Consider the following 27707-nt stretch of genomic DNA (forward strand, 5'->3'; position numbering starts at 1 on the left):
GACACTTGACGTCTTTAAAATCTTTGCGTATATGTTTGTTATTAGTGTGTTAATACAGGCATGGGGGCAGCTAAAATGTGAATGTAGGGGGTCAGGACAACCTCCAGGGCTAGTCCTCACCATGTACCTTGTTGAGATAGCTTTTGGGGATTCTCCTGCCTCCACTTCCCATCTCCTGTTTGGAGCACACTGGGATTACAGACCCACATGCTACAGTGTCCGGCTTCTCGGCTTCTGGGGGTCTGAGCCCTGGTCCTCACGCTCGTGTGGCAAGGTATGTTACCCACTGAGTCGTATCTCCAACCCTTCATCCCACCACGTTTTCAGACAGAATTTCACCATGTAGCCCAGCTGTCCCAAGCTTGCTGTCCTCCTGCCCCAGCTGCTCAAGTCCTGGGATTACAGACATGATACTGGTCTTAGCATTTCTGTTGGCCATCTCTTGGAGTTTAGTCAGGACTGGGTACCAGTTCTGTAAAAACCAGGTATTGTTTATTGTCTGCTTACCACGAGTCCAATGCTGTGCAGGGTCCTTGATTTCTCTGTTTAACGTAGACAGTTTTTGACATACAGCGATTTATTTTCCTTTGGGCCCAGGTCTTTATCTGAAACCTGTACTTGACATCATGCGCTGTAGCGACCTCAGACCACACAGACGCTGACACGGAGAAGTGCGGCAGAGCTGAAGTGGCACCGGTGGGTTCAGAGGTGCCTCATCCCTCCTGAAAGCCAAAGGATTTGCAGCAGGATCCTCTCCATTTTCTACCAGAGACATGATGCCCCCAGACCTGGCTTCTGTAATGGAGCCTGTACCTTCAGCAGCACACAGACATAAAGCGTGTGTGGGCACTGGCTTGGCAGAGCTAATTGTGGTGGTAGGGGGAAGGGAGTGCATAGTGTTCCAAGCGCCTGGCCCCTAAAACAGCCTGGCCCTTCCCGGGATAGTCTACTGTGGGCTCCATCCCCCACAGTGCCGGGAGGAGGAGCTATTCAAGGACAGTGCTTGTACTTCATTAGCCTCAGTGTGTGCTGATGCTCTTTTCATGGGTAATCAGGCCAATAGCATCCAGTTCTTTTAGCTCCGCTTGAATCTAGGCCCTGTCCAGAAAACACGAGATGCGTCTCTGCTGGGCCCGGTCCAACCCTGTGAATCATACCAACATTCGAGCTTGAGCTCAGAGAGGATTGGAATTTGAGGCCAAAGAAGGCAAAATATTTCCCTTTCCCATTCTTGTTAAGTTCTTCGGTGATGGGTAATGGAAACAGATGGTCGTGGGTTCAAATCCGGGCTCTGGTCTTCCTATTCACCTACCTGCCTGTTCGCATCACAGAGGGCTGTTGAGATGGGCAGATGGGCCAGAATCCCCGGCTGAGTGAGAATGTCAGATACACAGTCCGGCAAAGGCCGTGCCCTTACTTGTTAGAGAAATGGTCTCCTTTGCCGTGCTGTGAGGGTTAGAGGCCGTGCCCTTACTTGTTAGAGAAATGGTCTCCTTTGCCGCGCTGTGAGGAATAGAGACTAAGGCATGGAGATGGGAATAGGATGCCGGCAGAGCAAGGGTGAAAGATCTGGAACCACTTTACCAGAGCCTTGTCTTTGGCGGTTTAGGTGGCCAAGTGGTTCCACATCTGATTTGTTATCCTCAACCCTCTCCGAGAGTCAGGTGAGCCCTGCCTAAAGGCCAGAGCACTTTTGAAAGGTTTGCTTCACAGCCGAGGTTCCAAGTAGCACCCAAACCCATCCCACCGCCTTCCCACCGTGAAGCCCCTGGCGCCAAACACTGTTGCTTCAGCTGCTTGTACTTAATGCGCCTCTCCTTGAAACCGTTTTCAATTCCTGGGAGCAATATGGTGCCGGAAGTGCTCCCTCCTCGCCCCCTTGTCTTTCTGTGTTTAGGACCTGTGTGCACGAAGATTCCCGGCCTAATTTACCATCCTTCAAGGTTCACCAAGTTGTTGGCCCATGGCCAAAGGAATGAGGGCGAATGGTGGGGCGGAGAACAAGGAATTGTGTCGGGAAGGGGTCCAGCAGGGTCTTGGCTGGCGCCGCATTAGCCACAGCCCAGGACCCCAGGGTGGGAGAGGGAACAGAAAGGCACTTGCGCCTGGAATGGTTGCAAAATCCTTCCAGGCATGAGGAAGAAGCTGAGCGCGGAGGCAGTGGCTGAAGGAGCCTTCGGGCTCTGCTCAGGTGCGGGGGCCTGAGTGGGGAGCGGCCCCACCGCGCAGGCTGGCAGTGGGACGTGGTGCGCGGGAGGCACCCGCCTGGCCCCGGTCCGGGGGGCGTGGTGCGGCGGCCGCCGGGGCGGAGAGGGGCCGGGGCGGCGGCGCGGGCTCCCGGGAAGTGGGGCCTCGCCAAGCCCGGCGCCTTGGGCGCAAGCCCTCCCTTCCTCCCCGCGCCCGGCGGGACCCTGAGCCTGTGTCGGGAGAGGCCAGCGTCCGGCAGAAGCACGCGGGGCGGGGGCCAGGGGAGAGGCGGGGAGAGAGAACCCACAACAAAACTTGGCGTCGCTGCGCGCACGGCGCGACTTGAATGACAGGAGCCCGCGGCCGCGGAGTGCAGCGGACACCCGGGAGCCTGTTCCGCCCACGGCGCGGGCGCAGCAGCAGGTAGGGGCGCAGGCAGACGGGTGGGCCGAGGGACCACGGGCCATGGGCTGTGCCCGGGCAGCCCACTCTGACTTCCCGCTCTGTGCCCATCGCCGCTGCCGGGGAGGGTGGCCGCATCCCGCCCTGTCCGGTGGACCCTGCGCAGGAGCACGGTCAGGCACACACACAGCGCAGGGGGGACGACCCCTGCGGGATCAGGGGGGCAGAGGGAGCTTTTTCTACTCGATGTTAGAGTCTGATCCCAGCCTTCGGGCTCCTCCCGCTGCGCACATCTGGAAAGAATCTGCGAGCGGATGGGGAGGGGAAGTGGAGGCACGCGGGTGGGTGACAGGGACTGTGGGGGCAGGTGGAACTGGGAAGGGGTCCGGCCCTCTGAACTGAGAACTTGGGCCCAGGGCATCCCGCGACTTTCCACGTCAGTTCAGCAGGGGCTCCACCGAGTCCAACACAGACCTCTTTACAAACAAGCAAGCACAGCAGGCAGAACTCAATCTCTAGGGTGCGTGGACAGGTGAAGTGCACAGGCGAGCAAGGGTCTTGACCTTCAGTGCGGTCTAGCGTGGTGCCATGCGCTCTGGCCACAACCCCACCGTCTGTGTAGGCAGCTACTACTTTCAGCAGGACAGAAAGTGGCAGAGCGAAAAGCACAGTCGTCCTCAGGCGGGACTGGGGCGCGAAGGGGTGGGGTGGCGCACTGGGCGTGGGGAGTTGGAATACCTGACCTGCAGTCAGGTGGAAGAAGGGGGTGGGGTCGGCTTGGGGCTCCTGTGCTGGGGCCTGGGTTGGAAGGCAGCTGCAGCCTAAGCTCCTGGAGTGTGCAGTCAGGGCTAGGGCTAGGATGCAGGCATGCAAGAGATGGCAAAAGGATGAGCATTAGCAACATGAGCGTCTGCTGGAGAAGGTGAGACTGCGCTCTGCCAGGCACGAAGAGGCACCAGGGGTATGAGCTGGGAGGACCGCTGGATGGGTCTTTCCTCTACCTCTCCCTTTCGTCTTATGAAAGCCAAAATGATCAGATCCCAAGCACACAGGGCGTGCACCCCTGGGAAGGGCCTGGGCTGCCCTGGGAAGCTCATCAATGGCTGGGCTGGGGCTTCTGTCTCCTACTGTATACTTTTGGAGCCCTGCCACCTACTGTATACTCTAGGAGCCCTGGGCCCAGTCTTCGGTGTGCAAGGTAAGAAGTGTCAGATTCGGTGACTTTGTGCACCATGAGTGGGTACTTTTTGTCCCTTGTGCCTGAATCCTGGGTAGGAAGTGGCACCTGTAGGCTTGGTGGGGTCACACACAGAGTGCTGATCGTGACCTACTGGAACCCCGATGGCTCCCTATCACCAGCACCCTGGCATGGTGGCTGATGCCCTTGGCAACCTGTGTCTCCATTCCTAGTTTCTATTCCTCATTTACCCTGCTTAAACACACCCACCTCTTTCCTGTCCCTATGTCACACCCCGCCCAGGCTGTCCATCTGGTTGGAGGGCTTTTCTTTCCCTATGTTCACCTGGAGAACTCCTACTTAGCCTTCAAGACCATCTCAGAGCTATGGGTGGAAGTTCTAGTCTTAAATTTTATTCTACCATCTGTCTATCATCTATCTATCTATCTATCTATCTATCTATCTATCATCTATCTATCTATCATCTATCTATCTATCATCTATCTATCTATCTATGCATCTATTGTATCTATCTATGCACATGCCATAGAGCATGTGTGGAAGTCACCTTTGACAACTTGCAAGAATTGGTTATCTCCTACCATGTGGGTCCAGGGTTCCAACTCTGATCACCAGACTTGGAGGCAGGAGCCTTTACTGGCCGAAAAATCATGGCCTTGTTTTTCTTCTTTTGTCTTAAGACTCCCCACCCCACCCCCCGAGACAGAGTTTTCCCATGTAGCCCTGGAACTTGTTCTGTACACTAAGGTGGCCTCAAACTCAGAGATCTTCCCGTCTCTGCCTCCCGAGTGCTGGGATTAAAGCACATGCCACCACCGCCTGGTTATGACTTATTTTTAACTATGTGTCTGTGTGTGCAGGTGCCGGCAGAGGCCAGAGGTATCAGAACCCCTGGAGCTGGGGTATAGGTGGTTGTAAGCCGTCCCAGTGAGTGCTGGGCTCAGATCTTCTGCAAGTGGAGTACTATTCTTAACAGGTGAGCCATCACTCCAGCTCCTGACTCTTATTTATTGTTATTTTTATTATACTAGGTTATAAAATGGAGTCTGAACATTGTAGGTCTTTCTTCTCTGCCTTTCCATAAACTCATTCAACTCCCAGAATCAGGGGAGGCTCAGCCTAATCTTGAAGGACAAATCTAAGCCCTCTGGGGTAGGGCTACTGAGGAGTATGAGATTTTGGGGGTGGGTAACAGTTGTGGGAGGCATTTGCACTTGTATTTCCAGCTTGCAAATTAGGAACATAATTTATGCCTATTCTTGGGCTTTCTCTTCCTCCAGCAAGCTATAGCTCAAAAGAGAGTAGGGGCTCAGTGAGCCTGAATACAGGAGGTGATGCTGGGCTCTGAGCATCTGCTCCCAGCCATGCTCATTCTTTCTGTCTGGCTCTGGAATCTAGTCCTTGCTTTCCATCCCGGCACCAGCCCCTCTGCCTCTTTATCCCTCGCACAGCCTTGCTCACAACCAGCCTTCCACAGCCTGTTGTCCTCATATCAATAGCTCCTTGTCTTCCAGAAGCCAGGCGATACTCCATGGCTAACCTGCCCTGGACTTGTGCTCATTGTGCTTGCTTGTGTCATTCCCAGTTACCACCTGCTGCGGACAGCCCAGGGAGCTTTGTGGAGCTCTCCACATGGACTGTCTGGACCCCAGGCCTTCACACACACCGACCCTCTTTCGTTCTTGCCTGATGCTTGCCCATCAGAACACCTAGTCTAGGCTTTACTTCCTCTAGGAAGACGTCTATGGCAAGGTTATGCTTTCTCTGAGCTCCCGTGAACTCTACACCTCACACCTCAACTCTCGGGTGACTCAGTTTACCTGACTCTAAAGCTCATCAGTTTATCATTAGACTCTAAAGCAGCACTGTTTAACAAACATGATGTTAGCCACAAATGCAGTGTAAAGCGTTCTAGAAGCCATGTTAAGATGAGAGGCCAGAGAGATGGCTCAGTGAGTAAAAGCACCAGCTGTGCTAGCCCTGAACCCACAGATGCAGAGGGACACACCTGTAATCCCAGCACTCGGGAGGCAGAGGCAGGCAGATCTCTGTGAGTTCGAGACCAGCCTGGTCTACAAGAGCTAGTTCCAGGACAGGCTCCAAAGCTACAGAGAAACCCTGCCTCGAAAAACCAAAAACAAAACAAAAAAACAGATAAACTTAATTTTGTGGTAAAGCCTGTCTCAACATGGACCAACCACGCTTTAAGTGCTCCATAGCCACATGTGGCAGCGAGTATCTACAGGAGGAGACAGGGCATCATGAACCTCTCAGCCAGGACCCTTCCCCAGACATCCACTTAGGATCCAACCTGGTGTGCTTGGCCCCCACAAGAGCAGCCTGGGGCAATGCAGAAGCCCTGGAGCTCAGTGCAGCCCCTTAACAGCTATTACACTGACTGATCCCCGTGGGCCTCTGCTCTCTGATCTCTGAAGTAGTGAAGAAAACATCTTCAGTGTGGTTCAGAATGTTGATATAAATTATGTATTTGTGCAGATAAGCTTGTGGATTTTTATGGAGACCAGCCAAAGGTGAGGGAAGAAAGCCAGCCTGTCCAGTGAGTACCTTGTATATGCGAGGCCCAGAGCCTTTCCTGCAGCCACTCCCTGGCCTCCTGCTCTGAGTAAATTTGAGGCTTACTCCCTACCTCCCCATGTCTGCTCTGGCCAGAAGACTGTGGTACCAGCTGTGGGGGAGGGGAGGCTGATCTGTAGAGGTGAGGGGGGGAGTGGAGGACCAGGCTGCTGCCAGTGTCATTCACTTCTGCTCATTGATCTCTGCCACCTAAGAGCTGGGCATCTGCTGGGCTCCCTGGCTCTGCCAGACTAGTGGGCAGGGGCTCAAGTAGGCCATGTGGGTCATATGGTCAAGGAATCTACCTGTTATCCTCTTCTTCCTACCCTTTCCCTGGGATATCTTGTCTTCCAAGGGAAGACTGCCACCTGGATCTGAGTGGGTCATGGTTTATGTATCACCTACTCTAGATAGGACGGGCATGTGATCTCTCTCATCTCTGTCTCCAGGGCCCAGGGCTAGTGCAGCAGTGGGAGTCACAATGGCTAGTGGGCTATGACATCTTCTGCAGCCCATCTAGGGCCGATGGGTTGAGACCAGCCAGACCATGAAGGCCAAGTAGGTTCTAGACATGGTGTCTTAGCGTTTCCTGCTGTGAAGAAACACCATGACCACAGCAACTCTTATAAAGGAAAACACTTCATTGGGCTAGCTTACAGTTTAGAGGTTTAGTCCACTATTGTCCCAGTGGAACATGGCAACATTCAGGCAGACATGGTGCTGGAAAAGGAGCTAAGAATTCTACATCTTGATCCACAGGCAACAAGGAGTGAGCTGTGCCACTGGGTGTAGCTTGAGCGTATATGAGACCTCAAAGCCCACCCCCACGATAACATGCTTCCTCTTAGGCCACACCTACTCCAACAAGGCCACATCTCCTAATAGCACCACTCCCTACGGGCCAAGCATTCAAACACATGAGTGTATGGGGCTACACCTACTCAAACCACACATATGGGATGGGGAGAAGAGGGGGTGCTAGAGTGGGTAATGAGGTGGTTGGGAGGCTGATTGTGCTATGGAGTAGAGCGGTGGTTCTCAACTTGTGTGTTGAGACCCCTTTAGGGGTCAACAACCCTTGCACAAGGTCACATATCAGATGTCGTGTACATCAGGTGTTTGCATTATGACTCAGTAGCAAAATTACAGCCATGAAGTAGCAATGAAAGTAATTTTACGTTTGAGGATTCACCACAACGTGGAGGGACTGAGAAGCACTGGAGAGAGAAAGGAAGGGAGAAATTCATGTTTATTCGTTTGTTAAGCATTTTCTGTGTGTCCCCCATTGACCTAGGGAGTGTCCATGGAGGACGCTTCTGTTATCATCTTTAGGACAGATAAGAAACTGAAGTTTAGACTGTTTCAAAACTGTCCAAAGTCACACACTGATCTCCACATCTTAGCCTCCAGCATCACTGCCAACTTCCCAGGTTCCCTAATCCTGCAGTGACAGGCTCTGGTCAGACCCTTCTAGGTTGCTGTGTGGTTGCATTTCCCGAGGGAGTGGTGGGGCAGACCCAGCCTGGCTTGTGTACTGACGACCGCTCCATTCTGGAGTGGAGCCTGAAGCCTGAAGCCTGGACACTCACCTGTGTGCCACTCAATGGAACGTGGTATGGTGTAGAAGTCATCCAAGTAGCCACAGCTGCTCCTGTCCCCTAATGGGCATCAGATGCTCTGTGTCTGTTGCCATCCTCGGTCCTGATAGGACTGTGAGTTCAGACAGCACCTGCTTGGTGCAGTGAGGGTGCGGTGGATCAGGGGAGGTGAGGCTTTGCCTGGGTTCTGTGGTCCTGGGATCAATGCCTCTCTCAGCAGCTCAACACATCACAGAGACATTTCTGAGTCCTTGTGATACCCTGGCCTGCAGGACCACAGTCACATCCTTAGCCTGTACCCATCCCTGCTGACCTGGGGGGTTATCTGCAGGGGCAGTGGTCGCATGAGTGTATCAAGTCCTGGTGAGGACTGCTGAGTGACTGAACATCAGGGATGGGACTCATCGGGTCATAGGACGGCAGCAGCCTTGGTCACCTCTCTGCCTGACTTTGGATGCATTCAGACAGTACTTGCAGGCAGAGAGTTATTCTCAGTCTAGGTGACTTTTGAGTCACAACCCAAGCCAATTATGGCTAGGCCCTGGGAAATCTCAGACTCTACCCACCCCCCGCCTGCCCCACACACTGTACCTCTTCAGTTATTTCTTGGAAATTGGCGACCACACAAGAGAGGGGAAGCACATTTGGGGCAGAAGGAATAGTATGTGCCAAGGCCTGGAGGGAGGGAGCACTAAGTAGTCCCGTGTAACTCGGCTGGTGATGGAGAGGGAGTTGGAAGAGTCAGGGCCAAGTTCTGGGATCCTCCATGGGAGCTGGAGCAGAGTGTCACACCTACTAGGGGAGAGACAAAGGCTTGTCACATTGCCTAGGTCAGGACAGCAGGAGTTAGTAGATTCCAGGTCCTTCCTTGGCTTCTCTTCTGTGAAATAAAGGTGCAAATTCCTCAGGACGCAGGCTGCTGAGGGTTATAGGCGGTTTTGCAGCCCTGACTAAGGACAGGGCTTCATGGCCCTTCCATCACTACAGAGGAGACCCCCGATGAGAGAGGGTGGCAGTCACTGAGCTCTTGAGTGCCACTGTCTTAGTCTAGGGGCCCTATCATGCCTTCCAGTGGTCATAACTACATGCCCAATGTATGTGGTCAGTGAATCACCTGGCACCAACGTGAACCTGAGCCATTTCCCCCGCAGGCACCATGGCCAGCAGCAGGGGCCTACCACTCCTGCTGCTGTTGCCCCAGCTGCTCCTGGGCCTTGTCCTGGCTGTGAGGGCTCCTGTGTTTGGCCAAAGTGACCTCCACAGCCTGAGCCCTGAGGAGAATGAATTTGTGGAGGAGGGACAGCCTGTGCTAGTCCTGAGCCCCGAGGAGCTGGAGCCAGGCCCAGCCACCATCGACTGTCCCCGCGACTGTGCCTGCTCCCAGGAAGGTGTTGTAGACTGCGGTGGTATTGACCTGCGTGAGTTTCCAGGTGACCTGCCCGAGCACACCAACCATCTGTCCTTGCAGGTGAGGCTGATGTTCCAGCTGCTACTCCCAGCTGCTAACTTCAAGCCTTCAACATGGTCGGATAACTCCCTTCTTACCCAGAATCTCCAATTTTCAGAGCATCCCCCCACCCCGCCCGGTTCAGGATAGCAAGGCAGATCAGACTTATGGAGTCCTGGTCCCACCCTTACAGTGCCAATGACGCCCTGGTTACAGAGGCCTGATATATAGCCTGCTGGTTCATGGAGGAGTCTAGGCTGTTCAGCTTGTAGCGTAAAAATGTCTCACCGCGGGCACAGAGTTGCCCAACAGTTGAATAGATAAGAAACCACTAACACCATTTCAGGACTAGGAAAGCCAGGACAAGGGGATCCAACTCTAGGAGGAAGTGGGCTCAGAGTATAGCATGGGAGTGCTGGCCCTGCTGAGGCCCTCCTGACTAGATGGATGGACCCTGGTGCATCTAGGGGAGGGACGAACTGTTACACTTTCTCTAGAGGAGATCCAGCAAAGGCAGAAGATCTGCTTGTGGTCACTCAGTGGGGCGGGGCTAGGCAGACAGTAGGCCAATGAGAGGAAAGAACGAACTGAAGACAGCTCTTAACTGGTTCATTTTCTCACCCATTCGCACACAGACTGGCATGGACCTGCTGTGGGTATCTCTGGTTCTGTGTGGGGTGTTGGGTGTGTGGGAAGGGCATGGTTCCACTCTGACTTAAGTGCTCACAGTATATGGGTGAGACAGACAGACCAATGAGTAGACAAAGTCAAACAGATAAAAGGCTTAGCCAGGCAGTGGTGGCCCACGCCTTCATCCCAGCACTCAGGAGGCAGAGGCAGGGAGATATCTGAGTTTGAGGCCAGCCTGGTCTACAGATCTACAGAGTGTAGCCAGAGTTACACAGAGAAACCATCACTTGAAAACCAGGAGGGAGGGAGGGAGGGAGGGAGGGAGGGAGAGAGAGAGAGAGAGAGAGAGAGAGAGAGAGAGAGAGAGAGAGAGAGAGAGAGAGAGTGAGAATTTGCCCTATGGGGTCCAGACCAGGCTCTTCATTCCACCCAGGAGAGTTTTCCAGGTGTGGTCAGATCAGAAACCTAGTATCCACGGGGAGTGGGGACTGCATAACAAAGAAGGGGAACTAAGTGGCTTCTGTTCAGGTACAGCGCCCCCCCCCCCATCTCCCCACAGAACAACCAGCTGGAGAAGATCTACCCTGAGGAGCTGGCTAGGCTGCAGCGTCTGGAGACACTCAACCTTCAGAACAACCGCCTGACTTCCCGAGGTTAGGGGACATCTCCGGAGCTGGGACACCTGTTCAGGGGCCTGGGACATGGGGGGGGGGGGTGTCTCAGAGGCTTGAGAGGAATGGTGGCCATGGAAAAAACTCACCTTGGAGAACCTGGGGTGAAAGGGAGCCAGGCTTCGGCTGGGCTGCAGGGGTGCTCTCTGATGTTATCCTGACCCTGCTGGGGGTGCCTGGGACCCAGGAGGTAGGACCTGGCGCACTGAGAGTATAAGCTTCCTGGGGCCTTGTCAGAGACTCTCCGATTTGCAAGGGCCCTTAGAATCCAAGAGCAACATCTGTAAGTTGTCTTTTCTCCCCGAAGACCAAGTATAATACCTAATTGGGATAGAACTTTCAGAAAACAGAGTGGAAGGCGAGAAGAAAACCCTAATCCTGCCACTTCAAATAAATCAATATTAAGATTTGGTACTCTCCCTTCCCCATTTTAAAAGAAAGCAGCTTTATTGAGATGTAATTTATGTGCCATAAGTGACCCGGTTTAAAAGTCCAGTCCAATCTGGTATGTTTCAGTGAGTTTACGCAGTGTACAGCTGCCTCTGTGATCTGCAGTCCTTCATCCTAGGTTTTAAAGCCACAGCTGAGCTCCTGCGGTCGCTGTGGCACCTGCTTTGCTTCACTTAGCAGCTTCTTTCTCGCGCTGTTGCTAGAGCTCTATCTGGCCGTCACATCACACTCCACAGCAGGGTATTCCATGGAGAGACGGCCCGGCCCTGGCTTATATAACTGTTCCTTCTCCTTTGACTTGGGCCCGTCCCAGCATCTGGGGGTCCTGGAATGGGAACTGGATGTCAGAGGCCAGCACATGGCTGGAGAGGGGCCAGCCCAACTGGTCTCCTCACAAGCCAGCTGTCAGAGGGGACCAGGGGTGAGGCCTGCCCCTACACAGGGCCTATCCCAGCTTGGCAGCACCTGCCTATAGGTGGGGCTGAGGTTGAAGGGGGGCTCTGACCCCTTGTGCAGCCATCCCCAGGGGAGCACTCCTTCTGGCTTCAAAGGGTTAAGCTAGGTCACTCAATCCCCAGCAAGCACTTAGCTGCTTGATCCTCTGCTTGGGCCATGTCAGGAGGAGAGAAAACACAGGATAAACACAAACTGGTGGGGAAGGGAGGGAGCTGCCTACCAAGGGGGTGGTTCGCCTGCTCCCCTGTAGTATATCCTTCATCCAGGGCTCTGACCTGTCCTTTAAAGGGCTCCCAGAGGAAGCATTTGAGCATCTGACGAGTCTCAATTACCTGTACCTGGCCAACAACAAGGTGAGGGTCATGGAATGGTGGGCGGGCTTCCCAGGGGTAGGTGGGCTTCCCTGCCCTCTTGGCTCTCTCTTCGCTTGCACTCTGTGATTGCCCCCAGTGCCCTTTCCAGCCTGGCTTCTAGGTCCTTGTTGTCATGGCTGTTGAGAAGGGGACGCACGCCATCCCCTATAAGCTAGAGCGTGCCTGATGATGAAGCAGCCAAGGCCTCCAGCACGGATGGGTGGAGGGAGAACCCAGCTTGTCACACAGGCCCTTGAGCAAAAGCAATGAAGGGCAGGCAGATTCTAGCCTGGGCCCAGGGGAAGCCTGTACAGTTGAAGTGGCATGCTTCTATGCTCCCCAGTACTCAGGGCTGAGGTGGGAGCATTGAAGTCGGGGAATTTGAGACAAGCCTGGACATGGGGAGACTTGTTTCAAAATGTGTAGAAGTAAATAATAAACAGAAAGGCTGGCAGAGTGGAGCTTGCCTTCCCTCTGTCCAGAGCAACTTTTCAATCACACTCTTCCTTCTGACCTCTAACCCCTTCCCCAGGAGCCCAGGATCCCGGGAGTGTGGGGTCAGGTTTGCAGGGCTTTGACTACCAAGCTAAGGGCTATGGGAACTGGGCACGTTTTGTTTTATCAAAAGATGGAACGTTCAAAACATCAGAAGTTTCTACATTAGGAAAGTGGCTTTGGTGTCAGGGAAGAACCCAGGGAAGGGAAACAGATAAGCACCCAGAGGCAGGGCCCAGAGCTAGCCTCTATTGGTCTTTCTGCCGGCTCTTTCCTTTCCAGCTCACCTTGGCACCCCGATTCCTGCCAAACGCCTTGATCAGCGTGGACTTTGCTGCCAATTATCTCACTAAGATCTATGGACTCACCTTTGGCCAAAAGCCAAATCTGAGGTCAGAAGTCAGAGGGATGATCTTGGGTGTGGGAATGAATGTGTGTCGGGTGAGTTGGAGGGTTTGGGGGAAGCTGAGACAAAGAAGAGACCCAGGCAGGCCCTGAGAAGGGGCCTGCCGTGCTGTGCTGTGGGCTATGGGCTGTGCTTGGGGGTGGCAGAGGTACAGCCAGGGCCTAGAGGAGCTCAGGATCCAGAAAGCTGAGACCTGATGAGGAGGTCTCTGTGCAGTAAATGAGGAATGAGCTTATGTATGGGAGTGGTGGGGTCTGAGAGAAGAGCAGCTTCCAGCCAGCCTTCTTTGAACTTGCTTAAGGAGGTGTGACCATTCCTGGGACCCCCACACTGAACTTCAGATGAAGGAGTCTGGGCTGGGACCAGGAAGTCCTGTTTCTGCCACTAATTTATGTGGTGACTTCTGGCAGGGTGCCAAGCCTTTTGGTCGCTGTCCCTGACCATATAGGGGGTTCTGCAGCCCTTTAACTCTGCTTCTCTGGGTTAAGATGGTAGAAAAGTACCCCAAGCCCTGATCTCAGCTTGGGTAAGGTACACAGCAAAGCTGGCCTAGGGCTGGGGAGCCCAGGTGGGGTGAGGACTGCACCTCAACCCCACAGGTCTGTGTACCTGCACAATAACAAGCTAGCAGATGCCGGGCTTCCGGACAACATGTTCAACGGCTCCAGCAACGTCGAGATCCTCATCCTGTCCAGCAACTTCCTGCGCCACGTGCCCAAACACCTGCCACCCGCCCTGTACAAGTTGCATCTCAAGGTGGGGAGCAGAGAGGGCAGGTGGGGGGGTAGAAACAGACCCGTGGCCCACAGAGACCAACAGAGGGAGAAGCATGGCCCAGTTGGGTATGGGAATGCTAAGTGAGACTGAGAGTCCCATGCAGGAGTATTAGCTACCTAGGGGAATATCATATATCTGGGCACCTGACCATCAGTGTGGGTATGAGGGGTCTATCAGCACACCCAGACGCTGAAGGTATGACTCCCCCAGGCTTCTCTGTGCACCTCATCCTGAGGCCTGGGTCCTGCCCAGCCCTCTTACTTTACCCCCTCCCTGCCTTTCCTTCTAGAACAATAAGTTAGAGAAGATCCCCCCTGGGGCCTTCAGTGAGCTGAGCAACCTACGGGAGCTGTACCTGCAGAACAACTACCTGACGGATGAAGGCCTGGACAATGAGACCTTCTGGTGGGTCCTTGTATCACTGCATCTTCCTCATCACCATGACACCGGGCAGTCCCAGCTGGTCCCAGCTGGGCACGGTCATGTGTCTAGTTTCCTTGCCTGCTTTCCCTGGAGAAGAAACTTTGGGGCTTGTGTCTTTTGCCATTTCTGTCTCTGGGAACAAGTCAAGTGTATAGATAAGGCCTGCTGAGACTGCAGATGTGGGATGTGGGCTCCCGCTTAGCATCTCAGTCCCCTCCTTTCTCCAGGAAGCTCTCGAGCCTGGAGTACCTGGACCTGTCCAGCAACAACCTGTCACGGGTCCCAGCGGGCCTTCCCCGCAGCCTGGTCCTGCTGCACCTGGAGAAGAACGCCATCCAGAGCGTCGACGCTGACGTGCTGACTCCCATCCGCAGCCTTGAGTACCTGCTGCTGCACAGCAACCAGCTGCGGGCCGAGGGCATCCACCCGCTGGCCTTCCAGGGCCTCAAGCGGCTACACACGGTGCACCTGTACAACAATGCGCTGGAGCGGGTGCCCAGTGGCCTGCCCCGCCGAGTTCGCACCCTCATGATCCTGCACAACCAGATCACGGGCATCGGCCGCGAGGACTTCGCCACCACCTACTTCCTGGAAGAGCTCAACCTCAGCTACAACCGCATCACCAGCCCACAGATTCACCGGGATGCCTTCCGGAAGCTGCGCCTGCTGCGCTCCCTTGACCTGTCTGGCAATCGCCTGCAAACCCTGCCTCCGGGCCTGCCTAGAAATGTACACGTGCTGAAGGTCAAGCGGAATGAGTTGGCTGCCCTGGCACGCGGGGCGCTAGCTGGCATGGCCCAGTTACGGGAACTCTACCTCACAGGCAATCAACTGCGGAGCAAGGCCCTGGGACCCCGGGCCTGGGTGGACCTTGCTGGTCTGCAGGTACTAAAGGACTTGGCCACATGGGGGCACTGGGAGGAGAGAGGATGGTGGACCTACTGTGATGGCTGCCCTGAACCTACTCAGCTGCTGGGATGAGGGACAGCTGTGCCAGGTGCCAGGTTCCTGTGGGTTAGCCAGACTGAGCTAATTCGCAATTATATACCTGCTGGGGAGGCTGACCTCAGGGTAGGAGGGTTGTGCAGTCCAACCTACTTATAGGTTCAAAAGCATAGGGCAGAGTGAGCACAGGAGCCTGTGTCTGGGGTGGCCGGGCCAGGTCACCACATGCAGACCCGGGCTTGAGAAGGGTGATAGAAGTAAGCAATAGTCATGGCTTCAGGTCAGGGTCCCTAGCTCAGGAGGACTAGGGGGCAGTTTGGGCAACATGGTCCCATGGTCCTGAAGTATAGGAGCAGGTGCTTGCAGAAGTCTGGGCCTTGACACTGGAGGTTGGGGCGCTGTCCTTATTGATCTTACTGGTCAGCCACGGGGCAGGATGGGAGAGTGGCTCAAGGCACTCTGAGCCAACTAATGGGAATGGCTGCTGTGGCTGTGCAGGGAGGCGTATTCCCAAGATCAAACCTCTTTGGGGACAAGAAGACCCTCCCATGTGAGGGGAACAGCGAGCAGGTGGAATTCATCGGAGCCCTAGAGAAGGGCTAAGCCTGCCACACCACTCTTCTCCTCCCAGAGCTATTCTTCATGACAGAGGCTGAGAACTCCACACTGTCCCCCCCTCCCTCAGACCTCCTCAGGGCCTGCTCTGTAGATGCCACTTCTGAGGTCTCTCTCTGCACTGTTTTCTTTATAAGCTTCATCGGCCAGGCCTTGGGTCCTGTGGCTTGTCAGTTGCCTGTGTTCTGAGTAGAAGGAGAGGCCCATGTTTTAGCTCCTCCCTTAGTTCCAGCTCTCCACTTAGGCTGCTTATGCCCCAGACCAAGTCCCCCCATTTCTGCACTGGACTTCACCTTCCTAAGGTCTTACCACGCCCTTAATTGAAAAGCACCTGCACACACTCCTATCCAAGTCTTCTGGAGCTCCCTGCTTCCTCGAGGTCCCAGGCCAGATTCCCCGCTATGGTTTTCAAGACACTCCCCCCACCCCACCCCTACTCAGGCACACATCAGCCCTTCTGCTGGGAGCACTCTGCCTGCTCTCCTTCCTGAAGACATCTTATCCGTTAGTAGAGACAGACAGGTCAGACACCTCCCCGAGCCTCAGCCTGGGCATCTGGAGCGCGAGCAGGGACTCTCCCTCACACTGTGGGTCTTTTGACAGCAACTGCTTCTTTTTCCTCAAATCTACCCTGTGGGAATGCCCTGTAAAGCGCTTCCTGGCTCCGGGCTGGATGAGGCCCTTTCCCTGCTCCCCCCTTACAGACAGGCCAAGGGCTTGTTTAATCAGGCACTGGTCCATCTACACAGCCCGTCTGTCTTCCTGAGGGTGGAGATGGTGTCTCAGGGAGTCCATGTCCCCAGCACCCATGGGCGCCAACCATCTCTGGAATGAATGAGGGAGTGGTGAAGGGTGCCCACGGCTGTGAAGACAAAACGGGAAATAAGAAGCCCTGTGGGCAGAGGAGGTGACAGAGCTGGAAATTTTGGGCTCCGTTGCAATCCTAATGCTGACTCACCAAGCTGTGTGGGATCTGGGCAATGACCCCGAATCCCAGCCTCTCCGGGTGATGAAGGAGCTTCAAGAGCATGAAGTCCCATTGTCGGCAGCACTAGTGTGGGTCTGGAGAAGGTGCATGGGCACTCAGAGGAGCAACAAAGGTGGGCACAGAGCAGTGTGTGCCAGGTCCCCTGCCCCACTTCCCTGGCTATAGCTCCTGGGCTCCAGGCATGAGGTGACTCTGCGCTTGCCCAGCCTGGGGCCTGCTTGTTGTGACAGGGTTTCTACAAGTCTGTGCCCACTCTCCTGGCCTCTGTACATGTGACCTGCCCATGTTGATCCTGGCGTGTCTAGTGCCATGGAAGTGACAGGTGGATTAAAGGGGAAAGGCTAGCATTATGATACGCAAGCAGCATGGCTATGACCTCATGTGCAAAGGCAGAAAGGCCTGGGTAGGATCTACATCAGTTAGAACAATATTTGGAGTCTGGCGCAGCATGTCCCAGCCTCTTACAGAGGGTGAGATCCCCGCACCCCTGCCTCTGGGGTTCTCATTAAATACAGCTAGATTGTGACTTGGTGGGAGCCTGTAAACTGTTAAGCGCTCTGCACAGGTGGGAGTCCTTGATCCCCTGCTCGCCTCTGCAGCTGCTGGACATCGCTGGGAACCAGCTGACAGAGATCCCCCAGGGGCTGCCCCCGTCCCTTGAGTACCTGTACCTGCAGAATAACAAGATCAGTTCTGTTCCCGCCAACGCCTTCGACTCGACCCCCAACCTCAAGGGGATCTTTCTCAGGTAGGAGTCCCTGGAGCCTCCTTTGCCCCTCCCCTCCCCCACCCCGTTGCATCCGCCACACCACCCCCACCACCACACATCTGACAATAGATGGGCAGTTGAGGTGGCTTGCAGGTAGAGTGTGAGCACAGCGCTGCAGGCCTGCAATGGCTCATAGGTCTCTTAGTGGGCAGCAGACACGTTAACACATTAATGACTAGTGTAGGGTGTTGCTGTTTGTCATGGGCATGAGAGGAGGCCCAGAGAGCATCTTGCTAGCCCACAGCTATGCAGAAGCAGGTGACAGTTGTGTTCACAGCCAGCCACGTGGGGCTCAGGTGTCAGACCAAGAACGGCAGATGCCTAGTTCCCACTGGACTCGGGTTAGAACTTCAGGGAACTCAGACCCCACAGTCTATGGCTTCTTCTCAACTCCTCCCACCCCCCAACTCGACCCCCCTCACCCTGCCAAAATCAGAGAGGAGACAAAACAGAAGACAGCAGAAGGTCCAGGGTGGTGGCACTGGTGTGGTGTGGCTTAGGATTCTGAGCAGCACTGAGGCACCGTTGGGTCTAAAGTCAGGACTGAGTATATCTCTTACCAGCTCAGCTATGGCCTTGTCTGTGTGCCAGACAGATTTGGGGTTGGTGCCAGAGGGCAGCAGAGGCCACTCTATAGCTGAAGTGGGTGTATGTATAGTGGGGGACTTCTCTGCCTCACAAGTGACAGTCCCTGCTGTCCCCTTCTTCCAAGCTCTCCACGCTGTAACAGGTCTACTTGCATGGTGCGCCATGCAGCTTGGTTCCCCACCTTTACAACCTGCGGTCCCATGTCCCAGACACTTCTCTGCCCTCTTCCCTTCTGAGCTGGGCAGGCATAAGGGCATCAGCCTGAGCACCTGACCCTGACCCCCGGACCGCTGCTCAGGTTCAACAAGCTGGCTGTGGGCTCTGTGGTGGAAAGCGCCTTCCGGAGGCTGAAACATCTGCAGGTCTTAGACATCGAGGGCAACTTTGAGTTTGGTGACGTTTCCAAGGACCGGGGCCACATAGAAGAGGAAGAGGAAGAAGAGGAGGATGAAGAGGATGAGGAAGAGGAGACGGGATTGTAACAGAGTGACACAGATCTGACCCAGGTGGGTGGTCTCTCTGTCAGCCTCACCCTGTCCTCTATTCTTCCCCTTCATTTTGAAAACCTGTCAGTTCGTTTTGCATGTAGGAACGCACCATGGGAGAGGTTGGTGTGTGTGGCATGGTGCCAATGGAAGCCAGTCTGTGTCCAAGGCATTCTAACAGGGATGAGTACGGTACTGGGAGATAGCCTGGGGTGCAGAGACTCCCACATCTGGGGCTCAGGGGCGAGGCCTGAGCTGGAGATGGGAGGCAGTCTCTGTAAGCCTTGAGATCGGTATAGACACCGAGGGAGTTAGAAGAGCGTGCCCAGGACAGAGAGGGAGAGGGTAGCCACAGACAGTTAACATACAGGGAGTTTGCACACACTCATGTGTGCATGTGTGCATGCTTTACTCCAGGACACAATCACAGGCAATAACAGGTACATATCTGTGTGAACAAGCATGCACGGAGGTGTATGTCTGTGGGTACCCATTCGCACAGGCTTACACGTAGTCACACACATACACACATACCCAGTACATGCATGGGTTTCTCTAGAAGCAGGGGACTCAAACTGCTTCAGTGCTTAGAGCTCGAGGGAGGTGGTCTCTGCTGAGCCTAATTGGATATGTCTACATAGTCCTGTGACTTCCTAGGGAACCCCCGAGAGAGAGGCAGGGGTGGAGAGAATGTCTGTGAAGTCAATGACTGTATCTGCTCTGGGGTAGCAAGAACTGAGGGGCGGTAAAGGGAGGCCATATAAAACTTGTAAAGGCCCGCTCTGCTCAGTGTTCCTCTTGGCACAGGTGGCATGGATGCTCGTGGGATATGCCATGGAGGGAGGGCAGTGCAGGGAGGGGAGCGGGTATAAGGGCTGCGGTGGGGGTTTCCGAAGACTAACTGTCCCACTGTGAATGGAAGGCCGTGGAGCTGAGTGGCTGCAGTCACAGGCAGACTAGTGGCTTAGTGGCTGGATCTGAAGTCACATCAGCCTGAGACTATCTACTTTCTGTCCATGCAGTGGAAGATGCCAAGCAGGGATTTGGATTCATCCATGGTTGCCTTTTTGGTTAGGGTTGTGGGGCCAGAAAGACAAGGAACAAGGAAATGGGATATATTAACAGTCTCTGTCCTGGGGGCCAGACTTGGTGAGGAGGAGGGGCAGGTGGAAGTGTTGTAGCAGAGATGTGGGGGGTGCTGAAACCTGGGCAGTGGTCAGGGGAGACAGCTAAGGTTCATTAGGACTTCAGAGAATGTATTAGGGGCTGTGAGGTCAGGGTGTGGCCATGGGAGGAAGCTGCTGATCATGGCCACAGTTAGGATGCTGAATTGAAGTCTTGGAGCTGAGAGGAACTGGTGGTGGGGGATTATTGATGGGGGTGACAGCTGTGAGGATGGATGACGGGGACAGGGCACACCTATGACAGAAAGCATGGCAGGGTTGTAAGCATAGGGGGCAGATCAAGCTACCAGGGACAGCCATGAAGTCCTTGTCCCAAGGTACCGTCCTTAAAAGTCAGGGGTCAGCAGGAAAGGGTAATTGCTATTCCATGAGGACTCTCTGGCTCTCTGGGGTTAAGGAGAATCTTCCCCCTTTGTGGAACGTTGGCCATAGCCAAGCCAACCAAGTGGAATGCTGGAAGAAGTCCCAGAGAGTTCTGGATTCAAGCAGGGCACCTGCCCATCCCCACTCACAGTAGCCTAGCTTCCAATCCCCGCCCCCCCCCCTCCGTTCATTTCATCCAAAGCTGTTTGTAGCTAGCCCTGACTCTACAACGTGTTCCACAGGACGATGGACCACCGGACTCCTTTCTGCAGCCCAGGCCTGTACCCCACGAGCATCCCCTTCTGACACACCCAACGCTGAGCCCAAGGGGCATCCGAATGCCACAGGCTGAACACAATCTCCTGTCCCACCCCTTCCTGTAATACGCCACACAATCAGACACGTGCAGATACCACACCCCTAGCTTGGCTACAGATAGCCAGCTGCACATGACCATCCAGACTGGCTGTCTTCACAGTCCCACACCAACACACACACACACACACACACACACACACACACACACACACACACTATACACCCTGACCTCTGTGTCCACACTGGCCTGGTACACTCAGGCAACTGCTCTCTCCCCAATTTACACACACAGAGTGACCTATGGCACCGAAAGTTCCTGCTTCTGGCCAGCTCTGGCCGTTAACAGTTGGCCACGTGCCTTGTCCTCTGTTGTCCCTCCCTTGGAGACTGGGGGTTGTCTCCTTGCTCCGTGGCCAGGTGCTTTCTCTCTCTGAGACTCACAAAAGCTGGCTTTTGTTTTGTGCCTTCCCTCGGGGATGGGAACCTTCGAACTTCTACCATGGCCTCACCCCTTCCCCAGGTGCTGGGGCAGTCCCACCACAGGGAGCCCCTTTTGGATGTGCCCTGGCAGGCCACAGGCACTTTCTGAGGACAATCTCAAGAAGGAGGGGGAGGGAAAGGAGGCAGCTGTGCTTGGTGGGGGTTGGGGGTGGCACAGCTGCGTTGGTCTTCAGTTCTGCAGGGAAGTTCTGGGTACCTTTGGTTTTGTTTAAGGAGAAAAATATATGAAGATAAAAGTCTCAAAACTGATTTTTCCTGTTACAGAAAAACTAATATAAAGTATTACCCCTGCCCTTGCAGCCATGCTGTGTCTGTGTGTGTGCTTCCCTCAGGAGCTGGACTGGCCTCTACTCAACGTGGGCAAGATCCATCAAGCAATACCCCTGACCAGCAAGAATGAGGGCCGGGGCTAGGTCTGAGGGGCCCCCACAGGAATGGGGAAGAGAGAGGAGGGATAGGACATAACAAGGCGGGAAGGCTTGGCACATGCACTCTCAGGGGGTGGAAATCTGCTTTTAGAGTCAGACAGGGCACAGGCCTGTCCATTCCCCCTATTCCCCCAAGCTGAGCCCCCAGGCAGAGGATCCACCTGGAGAGCCACCTTTGCATGGAGGTGGTGTTGCTGGGGTTCCTGATGTGGTCTGTGCTTGTCACAGGTAGGGAAGAGGCAGAAGGCAGGTTCGAGAGCTCATGTAGAGCTGACATGAGGCCAGTCTCTTTGAGCATTCCCAGGGAAGAGGTGAGGGACATGTCCAATATGCCACCCCAATGTGGGCAGAGTTTGGCTTGGGCAGAAAGCTGTAGGGAGGCTGTACCTGGAGCCATTTGGAGGGATCTCCTGAACAGGAGGTGTGTGGGTACAAGCCTGTCAAGTTCATCAAATATAGACTCCTGCCTGTGGCTAGCTGGGAAAGGCAGCTGATTCCTCAAAAGACTTAAGAGGTGACTCGGGGAAGGCCAAATGAGCCCATCTATGTGAAGGGGAAAGTAACTGGCTGGACAGCTGCTCTGTCTCAGGTGATCAGGAGTCAACTGTGGAAAGACAGCTATGGCAGACCCATGAAAGGACCACAGAGAGTGGGAGGGCGGGAGGGTGTATCCTTGGAGCAGAGGCCCTTCCTGGGGTCTTTACACTCAGGGGAGGAAGGCAGAGTTCAAGGGTGAGGGTCTGTGCCCTCCTGACCCTTGAGTGACCTTGGGGAGGCCTTTCTCCTCCCTTGGTCCCAGTGTCCTCTTGGGCCTGGTATATTATCCCTCCAGACCTCAGAGTTTTACCTCGCTACCCCACCCTTAACTCCAATCCCTGCTACAGCAGATTGTGTGGCCAGCGCCCTTCTCTGTGCCTTAGGCTTTTTGAACTAGGTCTTTCTCTAAGGCAAAGTGTTAGCTAACCGAGGGCAGGCTTTGACTGAGACTTTCCCTTTTCTGGGGTCTGATTACAGGACCAGAGCCCAGACAAGGCTAATCAAGGTAAGGAGGTCTGAACATAACTGTCTTGGAAAAGGCCCAATCAGGCCTACTGAGGTGGCCTGGGGTGGGCTTGTTTATACCTGTCTCCCACAGGTGATGGCTCATACAGGCCTGTCCTCATTGTGGCCACCAGGACTGGCTGATCTGTGCCCTGTCAGCTTGCGTTAGCTCAACAAAGAAGTTCTGCCTAAGAGTCTGGTCTCAACTAGAGAGTGTGTCTCAGGCCTTATCATCTGAGCATAACAAGACCCTATCTCAAAACAAAACACCACCAGCATGCAGTCTGTTATAGCCACAAGACTTGAAAAAACAAGGACTTTTATTTATCACACTTATTGCAAACACAGAAGGGAACCAGTAACTCCCATTCCACTTTGCCACACAAGCCTTATGGAGTTCGGACCCCAAGGTACTGCCAGTCACTTGGCCAGAGAATCCCAGCCGGGCTTCCCTCCTTGTGGCCGGCCCATCTTGTCCACCTGTCCCGCGGAAGGCTGGCTGGGCTGTACCCATGGGGCTTTCCAGCTCTAGTGGATATCAGTCTCCGCATTAGATGAGAGATCTGGGGGACAGAAATGGACAAGGCAGTGGCTTATGGAAGGCATCAGGTCTCAGCCCTGGGATGGGCCGGCCCTTGTTGGGAGTATTGTGTTAAAACCACATGCTGTCGGGTGGAGCAGCAGTTGACCTGGGGCAGAAACAGGGACGCTGTTGTTGTATCTCCATGAGCTGCACACAGTGGTGGCTGTGGGGACGCTGGAGAGGGCAGAGCCTCTTTTGCTGGTCCTTGCAGGCTGCCTTGTCCACTAGATGGGAGTAACCGAGGCTCCAAAGACTTGAGTTAACATCCTGGCCCTGATGTTGCTTTCAGTGAGTGGTTGTAGCTCTCAGACCCCAAAACTGTTCCTCCATGAGGTAGAGGCAAAGACCCCTCCCTGCCACATGCTTTTGTGAGCTCATGCAGTAGAAACTGTCAAAGCTAGGTCTTGGGCCACATGAGCCTGTAGCTGCTAGCTGGGGCTCCTGCATGCTATTGTCTCTTTTCTGAGACAATTTCTCATCAATGGCTGACTAGCCTGTCAGGGTGGAACTTGAGCTGGGCTTTGCCAGTTTCTCAGGTGTAGTTTGAGTTCAGCGCCTTAGCCCAGACCCCAGGGTCTGGCTGGCTCTGCAGCCCGGGGAGCTCACACATTGGTCTCCAGCTCACTGATCTCAATGGTGCAGTGGTCTAGGCTGGCCGTAGCCAATTCCTCATCCTGCTCTACCTGCACTGGGATGTGGTGGGGGCACATGGGGCCGAGGGTTAGCTCCGAGGCTTCGGCCACGCTCTTCACACAGCCGTTCTGCTGGGCCGCCACGATCTCCTGCAGTGTCACTGGCTTGGTCTCGCAGGGTAACAGTTTCTGGAGAGGAAATGAGCCTTGTTAGCACGAGGAGGGACCGAGGGTAGATAGTGCTGAGCAGTCTCAGGGACTGGGAGCCACTGAAAGGGATTTTCCTATAAACACGCTGGGTAGCCTTGGCAGGGCTCGGGCTTCTCTGGGTACCAGTTTGCAAGCTGCCTTGCCTCCTGCCTCCCATTTTGGTAGATAAAGGACTTGCCTCCCAGAATCCAGTTGGGGAACACTAGCCCCTCTGCCCGAACTTCAGCATCCTTCCAGGGAAGTGGGTACAGCCAACTGCGCACACCAGCAACCCTGAATACCAGACAGTTCCCAGCAGCCTCACAGCATCCTGCATGAGGGATTGGGTTTCTCAGAGGGAAGATGTGTGGTGTTTTTCCCACTTCACTGGCTAGATCTGGGTACTCTGTCAGGTCCGCCATGAAACCTGTATTCCCACCTGACTCCATCTGTTAGAGGCATCCTGGGGGCACGCTGCTCTCACCTCAGTGCCCGTGTTCTGAGCAAAATCCTTCCGGCAGATGTGGGCCATGATCCCCGCCGCCAGCGCGTCACCCAGCACATTAATCATGGTACGGAAGCGGTCCCTGGCAAGCCAAGGTGGGGGGTAAGCCGCAACAACCTCAACGACCTCAACAAGGAAGTGGTGGAGGGCCACGCTCGACTGGAAAGTGAGGCCATGGCTCAGAAGCTCAGGCAGTGACTGCAGACAGGGAAGCAGCCGACCCCCCTCAGTGGTGCCTAAGCAGCTGAGGAGGCCCCTTCCTGAACACAGGCCCTGTGTAGAGAGGCCAGACTTGGGATCTATCTAGAACTTCTTTAGGGAATTTAAGGGGACTCTGTCTTGACTTTTGAACTCTGGGACCCTATGCCACACAACTGAGCTGGTGTGGATTATTGGGGCATCCCCAGTCCCCTTCCTTCCAATCTCAGCAAGGGTAGGGACGGAACAAAGCACTCACAGGGCCCAGTCCACGGCGATGATGAGGTTGATGTCGTCAGTGGGTAGTCCCACAGAGGTGAGCACAATGACCATGGTGACGAGCCCTGCCTGGGGGATGCCAGCCGCCCCGATGCTGGCTGCAGTGGCTGTGATGCTGCAGAGGGAGAAGGGTGTGGCAGCCCTGGCTCCTAGACCAGAATGCTAGGGCCTCAGGGCCGGCCAAGGGATGGGGACTGTCATGAATAGCACGTCAGGGGTTCCCAGAGAAACATGTGCCTGCTCACAGCCTCCGGCCCATGGGTTCTCGTCCCTGTTCTTGGGGGAATGGGAATAAGCTGGGGAACTGTGCTGTGGGACAAAGGCACTCCAATTCTGATGGTCTACTAGCACAGCTCCACCTCAGCCTCGCCCTGGGCCTGGGTCAGAACTGGGTGCTGGGACTGGCCTGCAAGGAGGCCGCCTCGGGCTTTGCCCCATGACAGCAGCTCACATTTGACACTAGCCTCTCTGGTCCTCTCAGGCCTGACTCTTGCCTCTGCTCATCCTGGTCCTAGGGATCAGGCTTACCCCTAGCGCCAGTCCTGCCTGTCCTTGCTGACCCAGGGGCCCTCTGGCGTGTGGCATTAGTACACACCTGATAGTGATGATCTGGCCAAAGTCGAGCTCGTAATTGTTGACCTGGGCAATAAAGATGGCAGCCACAGCCTCATAGAGCGCAGTGCCGTCCATGTTGATGGTGGCGCCCACAGGCAGCACGAAGCGAGCTATGCGCCGGTCGATGTGGTTGTTCTCCAGGAGGCACTTGAAGGTGATGGGCAGTGTGGCTGAGCTATGGGCAGAGGGCCAGGTGTCTGCCCACCACCCTCCTCCAGGTCACTACAGGAGGGTCAGCTCACTGATGCCCTGACAGAAATGTGGGGCATACATGTCGGTCAGCTTGAGCTGCTAGGAGTGACCCCAGGAAGAGCACCACTGTGTTCTAGGCTTTGGGTGGTCCTTTCCTTCATCTTCCCTGGGGAGGGATACCAAGTGTGTCTGTAGTGGTACCCCACGGAGGCTGTACCCGTGCCTGGGCCTTGAGTTCAGCCCCCCATGGGGCCTCAGCAAGGCCTGTAACCGGGGCACCTTGGTTTCTGTTATACAGCACTCTCAGGCCACAGGGTGACTGCAAGCTCAAGCCCTGCAGGGCTTAGAGAAACACTGGGGTGGGGTGGGGTCAAATTGCTGAGCAAGGGCTTCTACTGCAGGGGTGGGGCTGCCTCTGACAGGGTTGGAACTTGGCACTGTCTGAGAGACTGGGGCACAGGCAAGAAAGGTGAGGGCTGTAAGGAGCAGTAGACCTTCGACCTAGAAAGATGGGCTTGGGTCCCACAACTCCTTCCACATCGGGCTTGTACACTTGGTCTCAGGAGAATATCACGTCCTCATCGGCACGCCCCTCCTCCCTCCTCTGACTCTCACAGGTCCTCTGTGCTCAGCTGTGGTAAGTCGTCCCCAAGGCCAGGCTCAGGTTCACTGGTCCTACTGGCCTTCTCACCCCGGGGATTATCCCAGCCTCTGAAGCAATCCTGTACAGGTACAGATTATTCCAGTCCAGGTGTGGGGACACTCGGGCCTGAGGAGGCTAAGTGACAGCCCACCACCACACTGGCGTGCTTCATAGAACCATGACTTCAGCCTTGGCTGTCCAGAGACATTGCTGAGGTTGAAACAGATTCTCCAGCCTGGACATCCCATAGAGAGTAGACAGACAGAGGCCCTGTGGTGTTGGGGAGGCCCTGCCCTGACAGGAGACATGGGCTGTGGAGTAGGCAGAGCCTCGAGCACTAAGTCCCCATATGGTGATATCACCGCAGCACTGTTCCCACCCCTGGGACCCATCCTGTGGTTCTGTGGCTGTAGATGAATGGTGGCCGGACAGACAGACAGAGAGCGAGTTCTGTTCGGCCCATCCCAACCCTTTTGGCTCTTCATCCGGGGCTACCTGGAGGAGGTGGCCAAGGCGATCAGCAGAGCCTGGAGGACCCCGCGGATGAAGACGATGGGGTTCTTCCTGGTGATGAGGAAGTAGAGCAGGGGCAGGATGAGGAGGCCATGGACCACCAGCCCGCATACCACGGTCAAGGCATAGAAGCCCAGCTTCTTCCCCACGGCCTTGGGGTCATCCATCTCCAGGATCTTTCCCGCGATCAGGAAGACAATGCCAAAGGGGAAGTACCTGGGGTGGCAGAGTGGCCGCGGGTGACAGGCCACCCCACCTGCCACCATGTGATTTAATCTCAAGCCCCTCATGGCTACCAAGAACCGAGTGAGTCTGTAACTGGGGTGCCCAGCTGAGAGGCAGGCCTGTGGCATTGCTAGTTCCCCTCAGATGCCCCAACCCTAACTGACCTGGCCCCTCTTTGCTAGCTCCACCCATGCCTCTGGGGACTTCAAATCCCACTTTAGCCCAGCAAGGCCACATCTAGGTAATCATGAACAGTCCTCTGCGTGCACCTCTGACTAGAAGGCTCCTTAGGTCAGGACTCTTAACTAGCATGGTTAGCGGTTCTCACTTCCGCTGTGTGCTCTCTCCAAAAACTGAGCTAAACAGACTCCACAACATGGGGCAACTGAGGCCAAGAGGGCAGAAGACTAGGCTTGGGTGTACTGGGGACCCTGCACACCCAGCTAGCTCACCGGGCCCAGGCTGACCCTCCTGTGCAGGAGGTTGAGCTCCTCAGAGAACACTGAGCATGGGTTAGTGAAAGGTCCTTCCCTGCGGACCCTCCCTGGGGGAAACTCACCATCCTGCAACGGCCACAATCTTCATGACAGACTCATTGAGGCACTGGCAGAAGCTGACCAGGGGCGTCCCGCTGTCACCCATGCGACCCAGCATGATGCCTGCAGGATCACACAGAGAGTCACAGGTGTACTGGGTCATGGTGCAGCTGTGCTGATAGCAAAGCAGGGACAGATAGACACGAGTTCTCTTGACAAGAACACATGGGGAGACTGCTCCTTGGGGTCAGCCCTGTGACACCACCACGTCACCATTCCGAGGAGCTCCACACTCTGAGACTGTC

At 55.1% G+C, this 27707-nt stretch overlaps 2 protein-coding genes across 5 annotated transcripts in view; one reads left to right on the forward strand and one right to left on the reverse strand.

Moving 5' to 3' along the window:
- Positions 1–104: 104 nt before the first annotated feature.
- Podn (podocan) lies at positions 105–21123 on the forward strand. Of its 3 annotated transcripts, none has more exons than XM_038333830.1 (13): positions 105–2610; positions 4648–4763; positions 6284–6344; positions 9111–9427; positions 10596–10689; positions 11902–11966; positions 12744–12853; positions 13467–13623; positions 13934–14049; positions 14295–14952; positions 17215–17363; positions 18271–18478; positions 20247–21122. In XM_038333830.1, exons 4-12 carry the CDS (start codon positions 9116–9118, stop codon positions 18452–18454), a joined length of 1845 nt encoding a protein of 614 aa, XP_038189758.1. In that variant the 5' UTR covers positions 105–2610; positions 4648–4763; positions 6284–6344; positions 9111–9115; the 3' UTR covers positions 18455–18478; positions 20247–21122. The 3 variants fall into 3 exon arrangements, with proteins under 3 accessions (XP_038189758.1, XP_038189759.1, XP_038189760.1); XM_038333831.1 differs by having other exon boundaries at positions 6284–6318; XM_038333832.1 differs by lacking the exon at positions 6284–6344 and having other exon boundaries at positions 20247–21123.
- Positions 21124–22991: 1868 nt separating this feature from the next.
- Slc1a7 (solute carrier family 1 member 7) overlaps positions 22992–27707 on the reverse strand; it is a 44153-nt gene continuing 39437 nt past the window's right edge. The window contains exons 6-11 of one of the 2 annotated variants that reach the window (XM_038333939.1): positions 27426–27525; positions 26624–26857; positions 25274–25468; positions 24659–24793; positions 24181–24283; positions 22992–23696 (exon numbers count right to left, since the gene is read on the reverse strand). In XM_038333939.1, coding sequence (XP_038189867.1) covers positions 23478–23696; positions 24181–24283; positions 24659–24793; positions 25274–25468; positions 26624–26857; positions 27426–27525 — 986 coding nt within the window. In that variant the 3' untranslated portion in view covers positions 22992–23477. Of the gene's footprint in view, positions 23714–24169; positions 24284–24658; positions 24794–25273; positions 25469–26623; positions 26858–27425; positions 27526–27707 lie in introns of both variants that reach the window. The other variant, XM_038333940.1, reaches the window with a different exon arrangement.

Source organism: Arvicola amphibius, chromosome 6, assembly GCF_903992535.2.
Source record: "Arvicola amphibius chromosome 6, mArvAmp1.2, whole genome shotgun sequence".
NCBI lineage: Eukaryota > Metazoa > Chordata > Mammalia > Rodentia > Cricetidae > Arvicola > Arvicola amphibius.